Source organism: Tinamus guttatus, unplaced genomic scaffold (genome assembly GCF_059628265.1).
Source record: "Tinamus guttatus ecotype Peru unplaced genomic scaffold, ASM5962826v1 Tinamus_guttatus_pri_ptg000208l, whole genome shotgun sequence".
NCBI lineage: Eukaryota > Metazoa > Chordata > Aves > Tinamiformes > Tinamidae > Tinamus > Tinamus guttatus.
In genome coordinates, this window is record NW_028288742.1 from 5,271,477 (window position 1) to 5,291,326 (window position 19,850).

The following is a 19,850-nucleotide window of genomic DNA, read 5'->3' on the forward strand; positions in this document are numbered from 1 at the left end:
AGTATCTGTCACATAATTTTCTTCCTCAGAAAGGAGGCAAAAGTGTGGGAGGGAAGGGAGGAATACTATGGGAAGATTAAGTTATACATTATAAATTATATCATGCTAGTTTTCAGGGAAAGCTTAACAGAGGGTTTCATCTCCCACACTGCCAGCCTGAATGGAACAAGTTAGAAAATATTCTTCATTGGCACGGATTGGTGATGCTTTCCCCCTTATTTTTTCAGTCGCTTACGCTGGCGGCCCTGAGGCTAAACACCCAAGTCCTCAGGCTGTGCTCAGTGCTGCATACAGGGCTGCAGCTCTTTGAGTTGTCTAGCCATCCTCTCGGATCTTTAAAACACCCTGTAATGGTTACGGGAGGCTGCTCTCGGCGTCCCTATCAAACTGGCTGCTTGCTGTCGGTGTGGGGAGCAATGTGCACTTCTGTTCTTCAAGGTGCCTCGAGAGCACGTGATGCGTTGAGACCATCGGCACAGACTGCGGGATTCCTGAGGCTGAGCGGCTAAGAGAAAGGCACTGTTGTTTAATCCCTAGGGAAATCCTTATCGCTAGTATCAAGCAGTTAAAGCCTACTTGTTTGAGTCCAAAAACCAAACTTATTACTGTTGAGATTGGGCCTTAGGAAATAAGTGCAGTACTGTGATGTGGTGTGGAAGTCTGCACTTACGCTATGGCAGGAAAAAGTCCAAACCACAGACCTGAAAAAGACAATGCTACTACAGTCAGAGCTGGCTGAGGTTGTTTTCAGCATAGCACAGAATAAGTGATATGTTTGGCACCATAGAGCAAGCGTCAGTAATAGGGCTGGACTCCATTCTAAGTGAAAATAGGAACTATATCTTATGTGGTTTACCCTTCACTAGTCTTTGAAAGCAGATTCCTTTAAATAAAACAGTATCTTCTTTCTTTGTGACATTTCCTTTTCTTCTCTAGTTCCTTCCTTCTCCTAAGAAAAGTTAATTGAGAACCTCCAAGGAAAACTTACTTTTGAACTTAAATATTCTTTCAAAACAGAAAGAAAAGACAGACTAAAACACAAAGCAAAACTCTGCTTAAGCAGTGGCATGAAAAATGATTTGTTTTTCTTTTGCTCATGTAAGGGGATATAATGTGAACACTGCTTTAATATAGCAGAGCTAAGCTCTTAGCAACTGGATAAATATCACTCTACTGATGCCTATTAATTGAAGAAAATTAAAATCAGAGGTTAGAAAGTTGTGCAGTTTGAAGGTATAAGTAGGGCTATTAAGCAATCATTTGGCACTCAGATATTACCTTTGTTATTATTAGAGTAGTGAATCCTAAGGAAAAAAAAAAGCTATTAAAATATTTTCCTAGCAGAACCTGATTTGACTTTTCCAAACGTGACTAAAAGTATTGTGAATTGTGAGCTTTTTTTCGTCCGTAGGCTTCTCTGAACAGTCCTACCTCCCTGCACGCTGGTTAAATAACAGGCAGGATGTAGGATTAAAGAATCATGTTTTTAGCTCAAGTATTTAAGTGCCTCCCTACTTTGTGTTTTGTTTTTATTCCACACAAGCTAATGTGGATTTGCCTTTTCTGTGTCACTTGAATATAAATCCAAACAAAGCTTTCTTTGTACCTTTTATGGTTTCCTTTCAAAATTCTTCAGTAAGTGTAGGCCTTTGTATTCATTTCACTGTGTGTGTGTGTTTTTTCTTCCCTCTGTGAAACATAGGATTCATCTCCTGTAAGAGAATGTTTCTCTAGTGCTCACTTTCTTTGACCTTTGTATTCTGTGCAGTGTTTAATATAGGAGACACCAGGCCTCCATTTAAGCTTTATCTCCAGAGATGTGGGAAAAAGCCCTTTTGCCTAATCCTGTATCAAATAGCAAACGAGTTTTCACATAACTTATTTGATTTTTAGCTATATGTCAAATTCCAGTATATACCTACAGCCACATCAAATGACCTCCCTTATTTTCATTTTCTCAATATAGACAATATTTCTGTGTTTCTGAGAATGACTATGGAATGAGGCAGGAGACTTTTCAAGAAAAAAAACATAAAGAGGCAGCCTAAGAGAAAGCTCAGGAATTTCTTAGCGTGTAGTCATGAGAAACAAAAACTATAGGGGGAAGAAGAAACGGATATGCACTGAGCTTTGGGCATACACATTGTTCTAGCAAGAGCAGGTGCTTAACCACTTCCTTATATACTACTGAAAAACATACTTGAGGCAGGGGAGAGTCACTTTCGTCATATTTCTGCATGTGAGAGGAAGCCTATACAGGGGCAGAAGGAATTAAGAAAGATGCAACCTCTTACTTAGATGGAAGTAGTTTGTTCCATCAAGTCAGCAGATAAAGACTTTTTTTGTATGTTGTTTCTTTTCAAAAATAAAATAAAATTCACAGCAAAGGAAAGCTAAATTGGGGATGACTTCAGGTCCCAAATGCCAGTGTAATGGAGATTAGAAGAGGAAGTTGGATGGTTTCCTAATGATGTGCACAAGAACCAAGACCAGATGCAATGCTACCTCATTACCTATATTGCTTTTTCTAGTGAAAGTAAGATGAGCCAAGAAAAGTGGAATATTGAGGCTATTTTCCTTTGGGAAATTACCAGTTTTCCCCATAATGACTTGAACCGTATTGTCAATTAAGTATTTTCAGGATTTACTAAGGGAAAAGGATGCTAGTGAATGGGAATACCCATTTGCTGGGAGCCACCATGTGTTTTTTCACAAAGAGTTTTCTCTTTAGGGTAGGTAGGAGGAACATGTGCAGAACTGAGGAGAGGAACATGATATCATAGAACAGGTAGAATAAGAGTCGCCAAGTGTTTTGCACTTGTTAAAGAAACAGCTCACTTGAGTAAAGGGACTTGTGTCCCACATACACTTAAATCTATTACTAGTATACCAACTAGTGTGAAACTAATGACATCTGTGTGAATGTTTACATGCCTCTCAAGACGGTTCTTGCCTTTGGTTAAAAACCATAACAGCATGTGAGGTGACTTTTGGTGATTGTTTTTTTTTGTTTTTCTTTTCAATATCTGTGATCTGTAGGGAAGCTGCATTTATAGCATCATCTTTTTCACCATACAGGAAAAATGGTCATAAAACTTCAGAGGTCTCTGCAGTTCTGTGGTAAGCTCAAGGGAATCAAAAGACAACTGAGCCTGGAAGATGCAATCCAATCATTTGAGAACCTGCCTAGAGAATTAACTGGCAGCAGGCAGCTCAGTCAGGCATCAAACCTAGGCACTTAACTAGAAATTTAATCTCCTTCATAAATAGGCAGTGGAGAATAGAGGCTTTCACAAGGAGCTCCAGAGGTAGATATTAGTTCAAAACCCTCTTTGGGAGGGACCTTCCTTTTACCACTACCTCCTTAAACAGCCGAGGGAGTCTGACTTCCAAGCTTGCCTGCCAGAAGTTGTGGGGGTTTTTTTGTTTGTTTGTTTTGTGCTTATATCTACTATGTAATGGCAAAATAAGCCAACACAGATTCCAAACTGACCACAAAGCAGTTAATGATGGGAAAAAAACCAACTACCCAGAAGCTGTAATGCGTTCTGCATCGTGCAAGGTAGATATCAGAAGTGGTAACAGCACTTGGTGACAAACAATGTACCAGAGGGGAGAGGTATTTAGGGTGATAAGGATCATGGTCTGGGAGGATTCTGTTGGTGTGAGGCTATTGAGAGTTATTTGTTTGCTACAGAAAAGGATTTGGGAGGGGAGGAGGTAACACTGGTGGAAAATGGAGTTAAAAAGAAATGAGTTCGGCCTTCTTGCCAAGGAAAGTTTTGTAAGTCTTATGAGAAGAAAATTTATTTCAGTCTTTGATAACTTGTGGGTTGATTAAGCCAGCTCCTGAGTAATGTTTATATTGTATTTAGTGCATCTTCAGGTATGCTGAATTCCAGAGTCATTTGCAAACTGAAATTAAATAAGCTACTTTAACATTTAGGTGAGTGCAATTAATTTCTAAATCAACACATTCTAGTCAAGGATTAACTGTTTATTGAAGAACTATTTACACCTCTGAATATATTCTTCTTTTTAAAGTACGGGCAGAAAAAGGAAATCTGTAAAGGTTCTTCATATCTACAGATGGGGAAAGTCAGAACTATTCATCCTATACGTGCATATGCATTATTTTAAAAATATCCAAAATAATCATGCATTACAAATACGTTCAGATATCCAAAATGTTGAAACTATTTAAGTGATCTCATCTGAAAACACAGAAGTATATAAAAATGCAAACAATCAAATTGAGTCTTCATGTTTCGGTGGTCAAATTGAGCAAAAGGTAATCTGTTCACAATGATGTAATGCTGTAACTTTAGTGCAGAGGCTACCAGACAAGACTAGACAAAGCAAATTTTAAAAATACCATTCTCATTAAGCTAGTCCCTCGGTGCCAGTCGTTGGTGGTGTCTTGGCCATGCTCTTGACTTTTTAACATCAAGAGAGGTATTCCTAATGGCTGTGGCTGAGAGCTTTAAGCCCAGCTCTGCTCGTAATCAGCTAACACCTGTTGTGGTGAAAAGCTATTTCAGTTGTACAGTCCCAGGATTAGCTTTATAGACTGAAATAAACCCTTGTCGTACACTTGAGTGAATAGCTTCAGACTTTAGAAAAAAGTATGCTGAATGTGTGGTCTTAACCCACTGAAATATATATGGGATATTAAAGCGATAGTGGAAAAGGGCATAGTGCAGTTGATGTCTCAGTGCAGGAAAGTAAATCTCTTCCTCTGTCACTTTAATACATTTATGATTACTGTCTGTGTCTCTGATTTACCTAAATGACAGTCAGATACAGTCCACTTAAATATAGCATTCAAATGATGATACTTTGAAGAGACCTTAAAAAAACAGAAATGATCAAATGCTGGACTATAAAACATAACCGTGGCACAACAGCTCATTAAAAATGATAAAAGGTCTCATAGGAGAACTTCAGCTAATACATGTCATATGGATTCAAGCATTGCATATGTTTTTTTTGTTTTCTTGCTGTTTTTTGCAGTGCAAAGGTCCTGGTTTACTATTGAAAGGTGCAGTGTAGAACTTATTTTACATACTGTTAGAAAATATTTAAGACCTAACCAGATTTAACACCTTTTTTCCTATGCAAGACTGAAAGAGAAACAATAACACTGGGCTTGGAATAATGCATGACATATAATTCACCCTAAGTGTAGAATATGTCCTATGGAGTTTTCAATGGAAACAAAAATTATCCATTTCTTGATAGTTTTGCTCCAAGAGCAGTTAAGAGTCTGTAACTCCAAAGTCTTGCACATGGGTTTCCCTTTTAAAAAATTGTCAGATCATATGGAAAAAAGATGTGGTCAGTTGCCAAGCTAAAATTACTATAAGCTTGACAGGAAAAAGCACCAGAAATCTTAAATACAGTTGCTTTCATGTTGGCATATGCATACTTGGAATTTGTGGCATTAGTTGATAAAGTTTTTGCTTGTCTAGGATAGATTTGAGTGCTTAGTGAAGCTATAAAATTAAACAGGACAGATTTTGACAACTGTGAAAATTTATCAATAAGGCCCTTGTTTTTTTTTTTTACTGTCCAAGCAGCTCTCCTCATCTTGAGGTGAGATGCACAGTAGGCTACCTCTCACCAGGAGAATTCCCTGTGTTTAGATCTCTCCAAAAAACAAAACCAGAAAAACAACAAGCAGCCAAAACCCACGGGAAACTAATATCCATTAGCTAATCCATGCTAGGAAGCATCTTTGCATCTGAATTGCAGAGTACTATACTTCTGTCTCTCCCATTCTTCCTGCTAATTGCTGCATGTCTCCTGTGCTAAAATATTTATGGAAACCTTACATTCTCAAGCTATGAAAATATTATCATCTGCTTATTTATTTTGTTGGTGCCTCTCTCTAAGGATATAACAGGAGTTATCTAGAATGAAGTCTTACTGTAACCTTTTCTGTATTTCTGTATTCGGCTTTAGAAAACACAAAAGAGTTCATGGCTACCAAAAAGTGACTGGGAAGCAGACAGCTTGTCATTCCTTGTGCTTAAGAAAATCCTGTTGTTTACAGGAATGAATAGTTTGTAGATGTGCTGCCTTGAACAGATGCGCAATTTTTTTTTCAGATTAGTAGGTTTTATCTAGCTAATGACACATGCAATCAAATATCATTTATCTTGTGTAATACTTATAAAGGTGAGGTGTATATATAGGTGCTCAGATCACTACCCTGGCTAGTGGTGTAAATTCCAAAATTGTTATTTGGGGGTGTTGTCTCTAATGTCAGTAGTTCGAGATGACAGAAGTTGCAATGAGCAGATGATCTAAAAACATTTGCTTCAGCATCCTAACTGTTTATACCCAAATTAACCACTCATTCATCAGAACTATACTTGGTCATTATGCTTTATATCAATGATTGAATCAGATTGTGCTGTTGGACTCATTAACGTAATCCCTCACATAATAGCAGTGAATATACCAGGCGTGAACACTATGTTTTGTTGCCACCTTTTCCAACTAGCTGTCCAAAATGCGTTTTTGTTTTTGTGTAAGGGTATGTTTGAATTTTGTATCTTACGTCAGGAAGGCACGTCTTAAAGTGATATTCTCAGAGTAGTGGAAAACATAGTGCATTGGCACATAAGTGGGTGGTGTTTCCATCTAAGATGTTCTGTGAGGAAACTGGTAAAAGTCGTGAGTTAGTATAAAACCCCTCAAAATGCTGTGTGTTCTTTAAGTGTAGGATGAATTACATGGGTATTTATATGTTTCGATTTGAAGGCAATATTTTTATTCAATTACGTAATATATAACTAAAGCTTTTTGCGTGTAGTGCCGTCATGGGAATAAAAGGGAAATCTTTGGCTTAGCATTAAACTGAGGACATGGTGTGTCTAAAACTAAAATTACTAGTTCCAATCTTTATTTAGTGTTCCATGATTTGAAGCATCGTTTTTTGGGGAGTGCACTGACAGTTTCATCTATGAAAGTACAGAGTATATGCTTTTAAACACAAACTATTGATTTAAATATAGATAAAAAGAGACTAGATTTAGGTAATATAGTATTCTCAAAAAAAATGGATTGTTGTGGTAAGAACAAGAACTCTTCAATTGAGGAATTTAGCTTTTGGTGAATTGATCTGAAGAGATATGTGTTCGCTAGTGACACTGGTTACTGGTGATGGTAACATCAGGTCTTTTTAAAATGTATTTTTAAATATTTGGGATGGACATATACATCACAATTGGTATGTGTGCTAGATTTGAACGGGGAATCTATTTGCTTTGTTTCAATAAATCAAAGATTTTTGCATGTTCATACTCCAAGAAGAACTGCAGAAGATGGTTTTTTTTGACTGGTTTGTTTTGTTACCAAGCCATGGTTCTGCTGTTGCTTGTTACTAGAAATCTAGCTCATTCCCTTACCTTCTTGGTAGACTTTTCAATTCATCATGAAAATGGCATCGTATTGGAAACTGCCTAATCACAAATAAACTGTATTTTGCTTTATGACATTATAGCATGATAGAAGTTCTGTTTACCATCCGAAACCAGTGATACCATTCGAAAACCAGAACATTATTTAGGATGAGTCTCATTTCAACCAGAAGCTGCCAGTACTACTAAATATCATCTATGTCCCAGCTCCATTACTAGAAGTGAAGCTGTTTTGAATAAAGTGCTCAGAGGAACTCAATTGATTTTTTTCAATAGGTTATAAAATCTCAGGAACTTCTGAAAGACTCTAACTTATCCTGTTCTGCCTATGCATGTGCAGTAAGAGAGCTGCATATGTCGCTTGTGCAGTGCTTCTCTCAAGTGTAGGATTTTGCAGATGGCCACCACTACTGCTGAGAAATTGCAAGTTTAGTAATATCAGCAAGGATATATAAGGTTTGGCACTCATAAAGATGAAGAGATTATAAAAATTGGCATGCGTGCTGGTGTATTTGTGTGGAATACAATTGTGGGGAATAGCCTGGTCCTGTTCAGAATAGTTCATTTAAGAAGCAGCTTGTCGTAGCAAAGAGAAGAAAATTTTGGTGTTCAGTGCCCTTATCTCTGGCAGACCTTGTACTTCTATGTATGTGTATGTATAAGATCTTAGGCGAATTACATCTGTACATGAGCGTCCTTTAACTTTATGCACCTACCTGAAGTTTCTACATAAGAGTTTAGCACTTTAAGGCTATCTTAAGCAGTCGGTGAAGAAAGTCATAGCATCATTTAGGTTGGAAGGAGCCTCTGGAGGTCATGTTGTCCAGCTTCGAGAGGTTTAACTTACCTTATGCAAGGCCTTGTTCTACCTAATTTTTAAGTAAGTGTCTCCAGGAATGTGGATTACACAAGCTCTTTAACAGTCTGTTGCAGTGCTGGACTACCTTCATCGTGAAAATTTTCCTGTGTTCCAAATTGTATCTGTTGCTGCTGATTTTCCCACTGCAACCTCTAAGAACAGTGTGGATTACTCTCCTCTGGACTTTCCCATTGGTAGTGGAAAGCTAAGTTTGAACTCTTCTAATGCTGAACAGAAGCGGCTCCCTCAGCCCCTTTTCATATGTTGTGTGTTCCAAACCCCCTGGATCTGTGTGGTCCTGTGCTGGACTTGGCCCAGTGTGTCTGTCTTCTACTAGTGAGCCCAAAGCTTGAACAGAAAGGGAAGAATCATTTCCCATAACCTGCTGGCTATATCTTGGCTAATACAGCCCATATGCAGCTGGTGGTTGTCCCATAAAAGCAGACCTGCTGACTCGTGATCAACTTGCTCAGCAACCCCTGGCCTGTTTTCTGCACAGCTGTTTTCTGTCCATTTGGCACCTAGCCTGCATTGGTGCATAGGGTTATTGCTTCCCAGGTGCAAGACTTTGCTTTGGTCTTTGAGCTTTCTGCCAGCATGTTTTTCAAGCCTGCGAAGGTCCTTTGAATGATGAACCTACCCTCTAGTTTATCAACTGCTTCCTCCTTTTAATTTCATTTATGAACTTAAAATGTGCTTCATGGACATCATTAATGAAAATGTGTAAGAGCCTTGGCAGCAGAATTGGGAAAATCATGTACGGCTGTTCACAGAACAAGACAGAGAGGTACTGAGTGCCTTGGCCTTTTCCGTGTCCTTCCATATTGCTAAGTTCCTGCCTCATTGAACAACAGGCCCCTGTTTTCCTTAATGTGCGTTCTCTTTTTCTTCTCCTGTACAAACTATTATTGATGTCTTTCACTGCTCTAATTAATTTCAATAGCAACTGGCTCTGCTGATTCTACTCCTGTGTGCTTAGGTAGGGTCTTTAAATCACTTGTGGGTAGCCTTGCAAGTACACCTGTGTGTGCTTCCTTCTGGCATTCAGGCTTGGTGAGCAGTTCCTTGTTCATCCCTTTGGGCCTTCTGCCCCAAGTTCTCAGCTTTGTGCATGCTGGAATGGACCATTCTTGTGCTTTTAAGAGGAGTTTCTTGGAAGATCAACCAACTCTCCTGGGTCCCATTGCCTTTGAGGGCAGTCTTACTCTGGGATCCTGCCAAGCATATCCCTCATCAAGCCAGAAGTTGTTCTTCAGAAGTCTGTAATTGTGTTCATCTTCATCACTTCTCACAGGATCTCAGACTCCACCATCTCAAAGCCTCTGCAGCCAAGGCTGACACTGACTTTTATATCTGCAATGATTTCTTTTCCCATCTGTGATGGGCAGGGCCAGCAGAGTGCATCCCCCAGGCAACACTAGTGCTTTAAAAAAAACAAAACATGAAACAAGTTTGTATAGATCATCTCTGACAGGTATTTGTATGACTAGTTCTTTGAAACTTGGGGTGTTTGACATTTTGAGACCTTTTGGGCTGCTTCTTCCAATGCGTCACATAAAAGAGGAAATATTAGCACAAAAAATTTATCGTAGATTAGGATTTTTTCCTTTATCAGCTTTACGCATGGAAAGATTAATTCTTAACCCAGATTAGTGTACTTGCTGATAAGCTGAATAAAAGATTTTTTCCTTCAAATTTATTTTTATAGAGACATTTTTCAAAACTCTTTTGCTTCTCTCTGGGCTTAGCTTTAATTACTTTAATCTTTTAGACCATAAACTAGACTCCATATGAGCAGAGGTGTCATTAACATTGCCTGGTATAGAAAAACAGTTTTGATCCATATGAATGCATGAAGATCAACAGATAAATATATGCTTGGACATATGAAGTATGACTAATTATAAACAGATATTAATCCATGTAGATAGCTTTGAAATCATAATTATATGTGGATTTTTGGAAGTGTAAGCAACAAGACTGCTGAACTACGTAAACTGACATTGGTAATAAAAAGAAATTAAGGAGGATTTTTTTCATTCTTTTTGAATCTCTTTTAGAGGTTATTTTAAAAATATATTATAAAATACCTGAGTGAATCTAATCTCAAGGCTGCTCTCTGGAGGTGATGACAGGACAAAGGAGCAGAGTAAGCCTCAGGTGTCTCACGTCAGTGCCTTGAAGTGAGTCACTGTACCAGGTCCAGGCAATTTGGCTGATATGTACATAGTTTGGTTTAGTGGTGGATTAATAGCTAAATTCCTGGGAATTTTGCAGCTTGTTGCAATTGAAGGTACTTAAAGTTCAAGTCTAGCCTCAACCAGAGCTCTGTCACAGCCATCGCAGTAGGTGGCCAGGCCACGGATAGTTTTATCATTGTACAAACCTCCATGATAAATGAATAGACTGACTTAAAACGTAGATTTGTAATGGGGAAAAAAAACCCCTTGCGTTTAGAAGCATAAATAACAAGGATCATCCTTAGATCTTTCGGTTTTAGATCAGCAGATCTAAATGGCCCTTGTACTCTATTCCTGGCTGGGATGCCCCTGAAAATTTTCACAGGACATCCTACCTTTCTGTGAATAGCAACTGACATCATGCAGAGCAATTGCTCTTAACCTATGCTTTCTTTAAGTCATGATTGACTATGATAGCCTTATTCATCTACCCTTTAAAGACCTGCTTTTTGTAGTTTGTTAACTAGCTGTCATATAGTATTGCAGGGCACTAACACCCCTGTGTCCCATCTTTCCCGAGTTTCTTTGGTAAACTTGTTTTATTTTGATATTGAATATATTACATTCCTGCTTTTAAGCTTCAGATCATTCTCCATCTCCTTTGTTTCCTTAAAACCAAGCATTATATACATGATTGCATGCATACATGCACACATATGTAATATATTTGTAATATGTATATACCCGGACATATAATTACTATGTTTGCACATGTGTGAAATAGCAATTGGCACTAGCTTTGAGATTCTTCTTAGCTTGTTATAAATTTTGTATGGAATTTGTAATTTATGCAACCGTTCTTTACCCTATCTTTCTTAAGAGTTAAGAGTTCTTAAGAGTTCCTATTCATCTTAACAGATGAATAGGAGGTATCAGGGAATGCCTAAGTTAAATTCTGAATAATGCTGAGACTGAGTAATTGTACTTGAGAGTCAGCCTAGCTCTGGAGCTGGATCTCACTTGCAATGTGCACACATCACAGGGTATTATTTGCAGCTTTGTTTTACGATAACAGGGAAATTACATAACTATAATATATTATCCAGCAATTTACTATTTTGTTACTAAGACTGAGATCCCTATTGTTTCTTTCCAATATCATCTAGGGAGGGTATTTTGAGTGAAGTATGCTGTTTTTATGTATTATTTTACTAATATTTCTTTTTTTCACTATGAAATAATAAAGGCAGAAGATAAGAAGAGATTTTCTTGTAGGAAAATTGTGAGGAAGTGTTGGAGTAATGAGTTTGTCCATGTGAAAACATTCCATTTTGTGCAGAAAAAGTTGCATAACTTTCTTCTCATCCCATCTCATTTTCCTATTTTTCTTTTCCTTATTTTATTGTTTTCCCTAAAACATGAACAAAGATGACTTGTGAAGATTCTCAGTAATGTGTTTTTGTTCTAAATTATTTCTTGACTGCCTTTAGTACATAACATTTGCAATATGTTGACAAAACTTGCATAATCTTAATTTAATTTCTATTGTTTCCAGATGTCTTTTTCCAAACTATGGTCTCATTATGAAGTCTGCATCAGGTGTAACTATAAAGCTTTGAGGTTGACAAAAATGTTTATTATCTGGAATCTGTAGATGTTTTGGGTGGGAAATTCAAGAACACTTAGTAGTTACTAATACATGTTCTGCAATTATTCTTCAAAACACATAAGCATAAATATTTGTGCCATTTCTATATTCACATATTTTATATCTATTCTGTTTTAAACATTATGAACATATCCATGTTTTGATCATTTTTAACATGGCAATGAAAACTTAACATTTGACATATGACATAAGATGGAGCTCAGTACTATCTCTGCAAGTGTGTGTTACCTGAAAAATAGACCTGATTCTCACTGTTGTATGCAGCTGCTGTGCTTGTTTATAGCAAGAGAGTTGTTAAGGGATGTCTGTTGTTTTTTCATGATCATTCAGCAGGTCTATCTTTTTTTTATAAATATCCTTAAAAGCAGGATTCTTATAGAGAGCAATTACAACCTTATTTAATATCTTGGGTTTCACTCCCCTGCCTCTTTTCCACCCTCTGTCTTTGTTTCCCTTCCCTCCTGTCAGGGCTTTATGGACATCAGGATAGTGTGTATAGGGGGAGGTGTAAAAGTGAGGATTTCTGGAGCTGCTGATTCGCTCACCTCTGGCAGAGCTGGAAGAAGCTGGCACAGACCCTTTGCTCTATGCCCAACTTGTGTCGGTCAATAAAACAAACCGGAGGGATGGGGAAAAAGTGTTCTGCTGCTGGGCTGCAATTGGGCCTGAAAATGAGCCCCTCCAGCACCATTGATTGATCAAGCACTTGAGCTGTTGTTTTTCTCTTGGCAGATGTTGTACTCGTTTGACAAATAAGTATTAGTATCCAGGACCATGTAGCATCTTTTTGAGAGGAGCTCGAGGGAGAATGAAGTAATATGATGAAATATCAATAAGAGAAAAGAGGAGGAAAAGAGGGTAATCTCTCACAAAAGAGGTTACCTTTTATAAGTAAAAATATGCATCATTCAAATGTTCAGCCAAACAATCCTTTAGGATAGCTTTTTAGTAGCCAAACAAAGTGGCTGAGAAAGATGAGCTCTCAGAACTGTGATTCAGATAAGTTACTGGCAATATTTAATTTGAAAAATGATACTTGGTGGTATACAGAATGTATAATGTTTGAATGGCAATTCCCTGATATTTGCAACTGTCGAGTACAAACAAGATGGGCAAATGTTTGGGAACTTGTTAGTGCGATAGTGAGTAGAGGTTATCGGTGAGTGTGCAGAGATATCAAGAATGTTGGTCACAACAGGGAGGATTAGTTGCTGTTGGAGTGTTTGGTTGAACATACATTCCTACTGCTTCCATTTCTGCTTCATTTGCTGACGCTTCTCTTCCCTCTGCTGTTTTGCTTGCAGAAATACTCTTTTAGCATTTCTATTTCTGCTTCCTTTCTGCCAAAAAATAACGGAATCGGCATGACAGAAATTTGCCAGGCATCTCTCTGAAACCACCAGCAAGGCATATTTTTTAATGCAATAGGGGATCTCTGGGAGGAAAGAGTAAGGCCATTGAAACACTTCCTTTATTTTTCCCCCAACAAAAATCTATGGACAGATTTTATTATTATTATATATATATTTTTTTTATTTTATTTTATTTCAGAAAGACTGCATCACAAGGTGCTAATAAAATAGCAAGGAAGTTTTACTGCTGTCTCCCTCTTCTAACTTAACAGAATTAATGGCATTGGTGTCTGAAACCATGCTGGAAAGAATCTAGGCTATCTATACATTAAGTGGTATCAAAGTTTTGCCTTTTCTAAAAATACGTGATTGAAGACTGGCATCAATTTAAGTGCATCTAAGCAAGTCATAACTACTGTGTTTATAGAGAAGCTTTTTACTGGTTATTCTCTATTCCCTGTAGGTTATCCTGCAGATCTAAAAGTCTTCCTATTATCCTTAAGTCATAACAAATCTAACTTGATTGATATTCTTGATATATATGTAGCAATTTCAGCCTGTTTTAATACGGAGGTGCTGTTAACACAGAAGACTGGAACACCTGACAAATAAGGACAGGCTGAGAGGTTTTGTTATGCTTTGGAGGAGGAGCACTAAGGCAGGGGTTTTACTGCTGCCTGCAGCTATCTAATAGGAAGGTGTAGAGAAGGGGAGGGCAGAGTTGAGGTGCTCAAGTTGAGAGAAGCAATAGACACAAGGTGGAGCACCAGAGATTCTGAGTCTTAAGAACAATTATTTTAATTGCTGTAGACAGCAATGCATTCCCTGTCAGATGTGCAAGAAGATTCAGGCTTCCCTTATTTTTCTTGCTTATAGATATTCATCAGTTACAAGTTCTAGTCTAAGGTTCTCTTCTTTCTCTTCTCGCTCCCTTAAGAAAATATGTATAGTTCAGGTGAAATGTCAAAGCAATAAAGCACAGTATCAATTTGTTTATTCCTTTTCATGCCAGTAGCCATGCTAATTTGTGCAGTTTTGTTTATCATCTCTCTTCTGTGTACACCATGTGGTACATAGACAGAGCTGCAATATTTGAGAAGGAAACAGTAGTTTTGGTGCCCATCTTTTAAACTAAAAAAATTAGTCTGTACAGTTTTGAATTCATCGAATATCAAATAGGTACAATGACCATGCTTTTGACTTTCAGAATATGGAATATGGAAATGGAATTTATGCTTGAGACATGGTTAAAAACTTTCACTTTTACTTTTTCATCTAAAATTAAAACTTTTTTTTTCCCCCCCTTTTTTTCCCTCCTGCTCTCCAGTGTTTACTCTCGCAGCCAAAGTTCTGGGCCATTCAGACTTCAGCCTTGCTTCTTCGGACTAAGCTTGAGAAGGGAAGTACTCGCCGAATGGAGCGGGCAATGAAGCAAACTCAGGTAAGGCTTCTGAGCTGCCTAAATCTACTTTGGATATCTGTGTTGCTCCCTATGTATATTGAATGGAGCCAGGTGGGAGAATGCTAAGCTACTTCTCTTTTCTATGAATAGTACAATGAGCCTAGTTTTTAAATTATGCCTCTAAGCTGGATGCATGTACTACAAATCCTTTTATTTTTGCTCACCATCAGATAAACTCTTAATGTTTGAGTAATAAATAGTCCCTTTCTTTCAGAAGAGTATAAAAGATTTGGAAGATTGAAATTATAATATGTTTTCTAACTTAGAGTTTCTGCCTTCTGAAATATATGAGGAGTTATTTACATAAGAATTCATGAATGTAAAGCTACTACAGTTATTTCTTTAAAGGAATTAAAGCGACTATAGGAAAATTGAGACTTGCACGCAGTCATTGGTACTGTGCAAACAGAAAAGCACCTTTATGAATACATTTGTACTTTTTGATTTACTTTTTTGACGTGGCACCTAGTGATTGGTATTTTTATTGCAGGTTTGAGGTAGTGACTAAGTAATCTTGCTCCAAATGTAAATAACACACATTTTCAAAATCTAAATGAGAAATTTTTAAAATTCAGAAATTTATCAGCTCATGGGATTTAGTTATGAAATTCTTTAATAGGTTTAAAAAAAGAATGTGAACTTTATAAGGATTGTTTCTTCACATTAGAGTTTTATTAGTCATCTTTATTCCTGTTGATTTGTCTTGTCACATAAAGAGCAGGCATTTCTATGTGTCTGTCAGGCAACACTCCTGATGCCTAAATAGGATGAGGAACATATAATTACCCAGCAATTATTCGTTTTGTTTCCTGAATATACTGATGTTTCATCTAAAATCGTTATTTATAAATGGATCTTGCAAGGAATGCAACATGAATTTGCTGCCACACTTTTCTCCTGCTGCATGAGGAGCACACGGAGTTGCTATAGTGGAATTTCCTAGGGTCATTAGGACTGTCAGAGAAGCCCAGATTCCCAGACTGGGAGAAGATGTAGCATCTGAAGGCATTTGGGAAGCGATTTCAGGGCCTCTTAACCACTAAGCCACAAAGCAATTGGAGTGTTGCCCACGTTTTTGTCCATCTTGGTAAACCTGAGTATTAGAAACTGTCATAGTGTGCAGTTTGATAATGTCATGATGGAAATCTCATCAAGGGCTGAATGTTGTTAAGGTACAGTATGTGAATTGACATGTGTTGCAATTGCTAGAGTGTTGCAGAGTTTCATATGAGCTCTGGATATTAGAGAAAAGAGACTGAATAGCGTGTACTGGGCCATTTTGGGAGATGACCTCACAGCAGACATTGAAGCTGTGATTTTTAAATATTATTTTTTGTTTTAGTATTTTTTTTAATCAAGGCATTTGAATAGAATGACATTTATAGTGATTTGATACAGTATCAAGCTCAATTTCCAAAAATAGTTAGAAGTTGTTTAAGGATTGATCAGTGCTAAACTAAATCAAATAACTTGAATAACTTTCCATTTAAGATTTTTATTTCTGAACTCGGACCAAAATTTTTAACCAGATAACCGTGGTTTCTAACAGTTCTAAGTGTTCTTAAGGAATCAGAATCGGCAAACATATACTGAATGTCTTCTGTTATTTGCATTTGCACAAGGTCCTTCTGACATCTTCATAAAGATGCTTAAGTTTGTGCCCAGAGTTATTTTTTACAATTTTTTATGATACCATATTTTATTCATTTTAATTGGTGTAGCAAGTTTTGGTAGTAAAGTGTGAGAAAGGGCAAGTTTACTTCAGCCTGGAAGATAAGAAAAGAGGTGGGTGTAATGTGGTTGGATTCTCCTCATTCTTTACAATATCTGTTTTTAAAGTATCTGAGAGTGCTTGAAAGACAACTTGAACATGAGTTGATAAAGACAAATCTTCTAAGTCATATACTTCAGGGTTGTCTATGAGCATGCTCAGACCAGTGTAGACTCCAGCTTATTATGCTGGGACTCTGCTTTTTTTATCATAATTCCCCTTCCTTTCCCCATTTCCACTCATATCTGCTACTGTTTTGTTTGCACTGGATTTGAAAATCCTTCTAAACAACTGAAACACCTTTTTAGGCGGCTTTTTTTAGGCAAGCATCTACTGCCTTTCTGTTTAGGGCAAGCCAGGCTACACTTGCTTCGTGTTTTTTTTTGGTTTTTTGTTTGTTTTGTCAAAGAAACCACTTTTGGAATGCTTGTTTTGTGGGCCTCACTTTGTTTGTTTAGCTTATTTTAATTATTTCAAAATAGTTACACTATTGTAAGTACATTGTTTGAGTTTAGCTGTCATGTTCCAAGCATTGGATAGATTCCTAGTTTATGCTGAAAAGCTTTTATGAAATGATATTGTAAAGATTTTTTTAATTAGAAAGCTTCAAAAGGAATTTGGATAATCATCTGCAAAACCTTTCTGATTACTTAAAAATATGAACTAAAAAAATCATTCGGGGTGCTGTGGAATGTGTTTTAGTTAATAGCTAACTGGAAATGAGGAGGATAAATTTTTCTTAGCATTTTCTGGAGGCTACTGGTTGTCTCCATACTGTTTTTGTCTAAATGAAAATTGGATATGCAAAAATAAGAAACAGCACTTGGCCTAAAACAGGGTTCTTTTATATTGCACTAGACTATTTAATAGTGACCAGTATGCCATACATTGAGGTTTAGATCAAGAACTGTTGAACAAAATCTGTTTCCGGATACTACATGATTTTTAAGACCTTTTTTATTCTTTTCCCCTTTCCAAATGAATGTAGATAGGGAAGTCTGATGCGCTAGGTGGGAGACAAGCGGAGGAAGCAGGTGTTACTGGCTAATTGTGTGGAAAACTATTTATCAACCTGCAGTTGCTTTATCAGTTTGGGGATCTTCAGCTATATTCTGTGGAAAAAAAAGTACGTCAGCAATTCAGAAATGCTCCCAGCAGAGGATGCCGGGGTAGGGCTGAGAGGGTGGCTGTTGCTGGCAGCCCAGCCCAGGTGCGGCGGCCTGAGGGCCGGTTGCGCCAGTAGCCGCCTAAGGCCTGGTCCCCGGCCGCTCGTTGCAGTCACTTTACTGGGACTTAATCCAGGCGGTTACACTGGCTACCTTTGTGCTTAGAGCGTTTGTCAGCTTGTTTTATCCCCCTTCTCTCCTAGTATTTTCTCCCACTGGCTGCACCTGGTGATAACGGGCCTCTGAGCCAGTCGCTGGATTTTCCTGCATGCACAGTACAATGTACGCTGTATTTCATATGGTGCTGGCTCGCGTGCTTTTCTTGGCAACGCAGGAATTTCTCTGTTAGTGGGAGGGAAATGTGTCTTGAGAGGGTGTTTTTAATAAGAGCTTAGGAGATCTGGGAGCAGACTGGCAATATTATAGGCTAAGCAATATGTCTGAGAAAGAAAGGCCACGTGAGCGTTTTATATCCCTAGTCATAGGCAGATGTATGTGGTTGGGAATTGTGTGTCAACTGCTCTCCAATTTTCACTTAAATAGTACTTTAGAGTGTCATTTTCTCCAGTGACTTCCATTTTTTTGTGTGTGAAAAATTCTCATTTGTTGGTTTAAAATTTTCCTGCTGGAGGCATTCTGTAGAGGTTCTTGGTAGCTGGTAGTCCTTCAGACCTGAAGAGTTCAGTGTGCATTTATGAAGAGAAGAGCCTGGTGTAGATCTACACAGCTGGCATCTTGTGTGCTGCAAGGCCTCACCTGTGCTAATGCACCTTTGCTCTTTTGTTATCCTCATGACGATGGTCTCTAAATAGCTGTGCAGTGGGCTAGGAGCCTACCTCTGTCGTTCCTATACCTTAAGAGTACATTAAATAAGAATTTAATAGTTGCTTTGAAAGTGTGTATTGAATGAGAGAGAGTATGATGGAGGGGAAAAAAGATTCACCTAGAAATTTGGCTCTGAGATGCCTTACATGAATCCGGAAAATTTTATTGGAAAGTTTCTGGGATCTGGGGTGCAGAGTGAGATTTAAATTGTTGCTTTCAGAAGCATAGTAAATAGAAGAAGCACTTTCCATTTTAACCTGTAGAGATTTTTCCATTGATAGTCTCATAGTTCTCAGCTACTATTAATTGCATGTGTTGTTAGAACACGTTCCAAGAAGCTTTTAAAAAGAGGGGAAAAGCTGGGGATCTCAAAATCTTTATTGATGAGTTCTATACAAAATCAGAAGGTCTCCAGAACCCTTGAAATAAACCTGATTCAGAAATAAGTCACAGGAGAGAGTGACTTCTTGGTGATGGTTAACGATTTCTGTCTCACGATACACATTTCCAGGAATTATTTCATTTTGCTTAAGCACCCAGAAGACACAATACACAAGATGTTTCTTGACACAAGTGATTCTGGTGATACATAGAGCTCATTAACACACTTCAAAATAATTAAGATGGTGCTTGGTACCATCTGTTTCTCTTCCAGCAAGTGATTATGGCTTTTGTACATAAAAAAAGATCCATTCTGCCAAGGATTCTTCAAGAATAACTGTTTTCTTACTGCTTAGGAAAAAGAGATTATTGAATAGCATGGTCTTCCAGGTACTACTTTTTGCTTAGGAATTTTCTACTGCCCGGTTGTATTTGCCAATTTGGATCAGGGTTGTTAGGCAGTCTCCAGAGAAGAATGTAGCCATTCTTTATGGCTACACTTTGTTCATATTTTCTTAGCTAGTACTTTAAAAGTACAAGCCTCTCTGGTCATTTGAGAATTATGTTAAATATTAGAGTTGTTACACTCCTAGTGTAATATACTTTCTAAAAAGCAGCCAAAAATAAGCCTCGTGTTTTCCAATTGTTGCCATTTGAATCTTGGCTCTAAAGGTTTTTACCTTCCTCCCTCTTCACTAGTGTCCTGAGAATTAGAATGGGGGTAGTGGGAATCACAGTGTCAGATAGGAAAATCCTTA

At 37.8% G+C, this 19,850-nt stretch overlaps 1 protein-coding gene across 1 annotated transcript in view; it reads left to right on the top strand.

Annotated features, from left to right (window-relative positions):
* Positions 1–19,850, top strand: part of TTC27 (tetratricopeptide repeat domain 27) — a 114,381-nt gene that overhangs the window by 47,024 nt on the left and 47,507 nt on the right. The window contains exon 10 of the mRNA XM_088524196.1: positions 14,815–14,928. Within this exon, the coding sequence (XP_088380322.1) occupies positions 14,815–14,928 (114 nt within the window). The remainder of the gene's footprint in view (positions 1–14,814; positions 14,929–19,850) is intronic.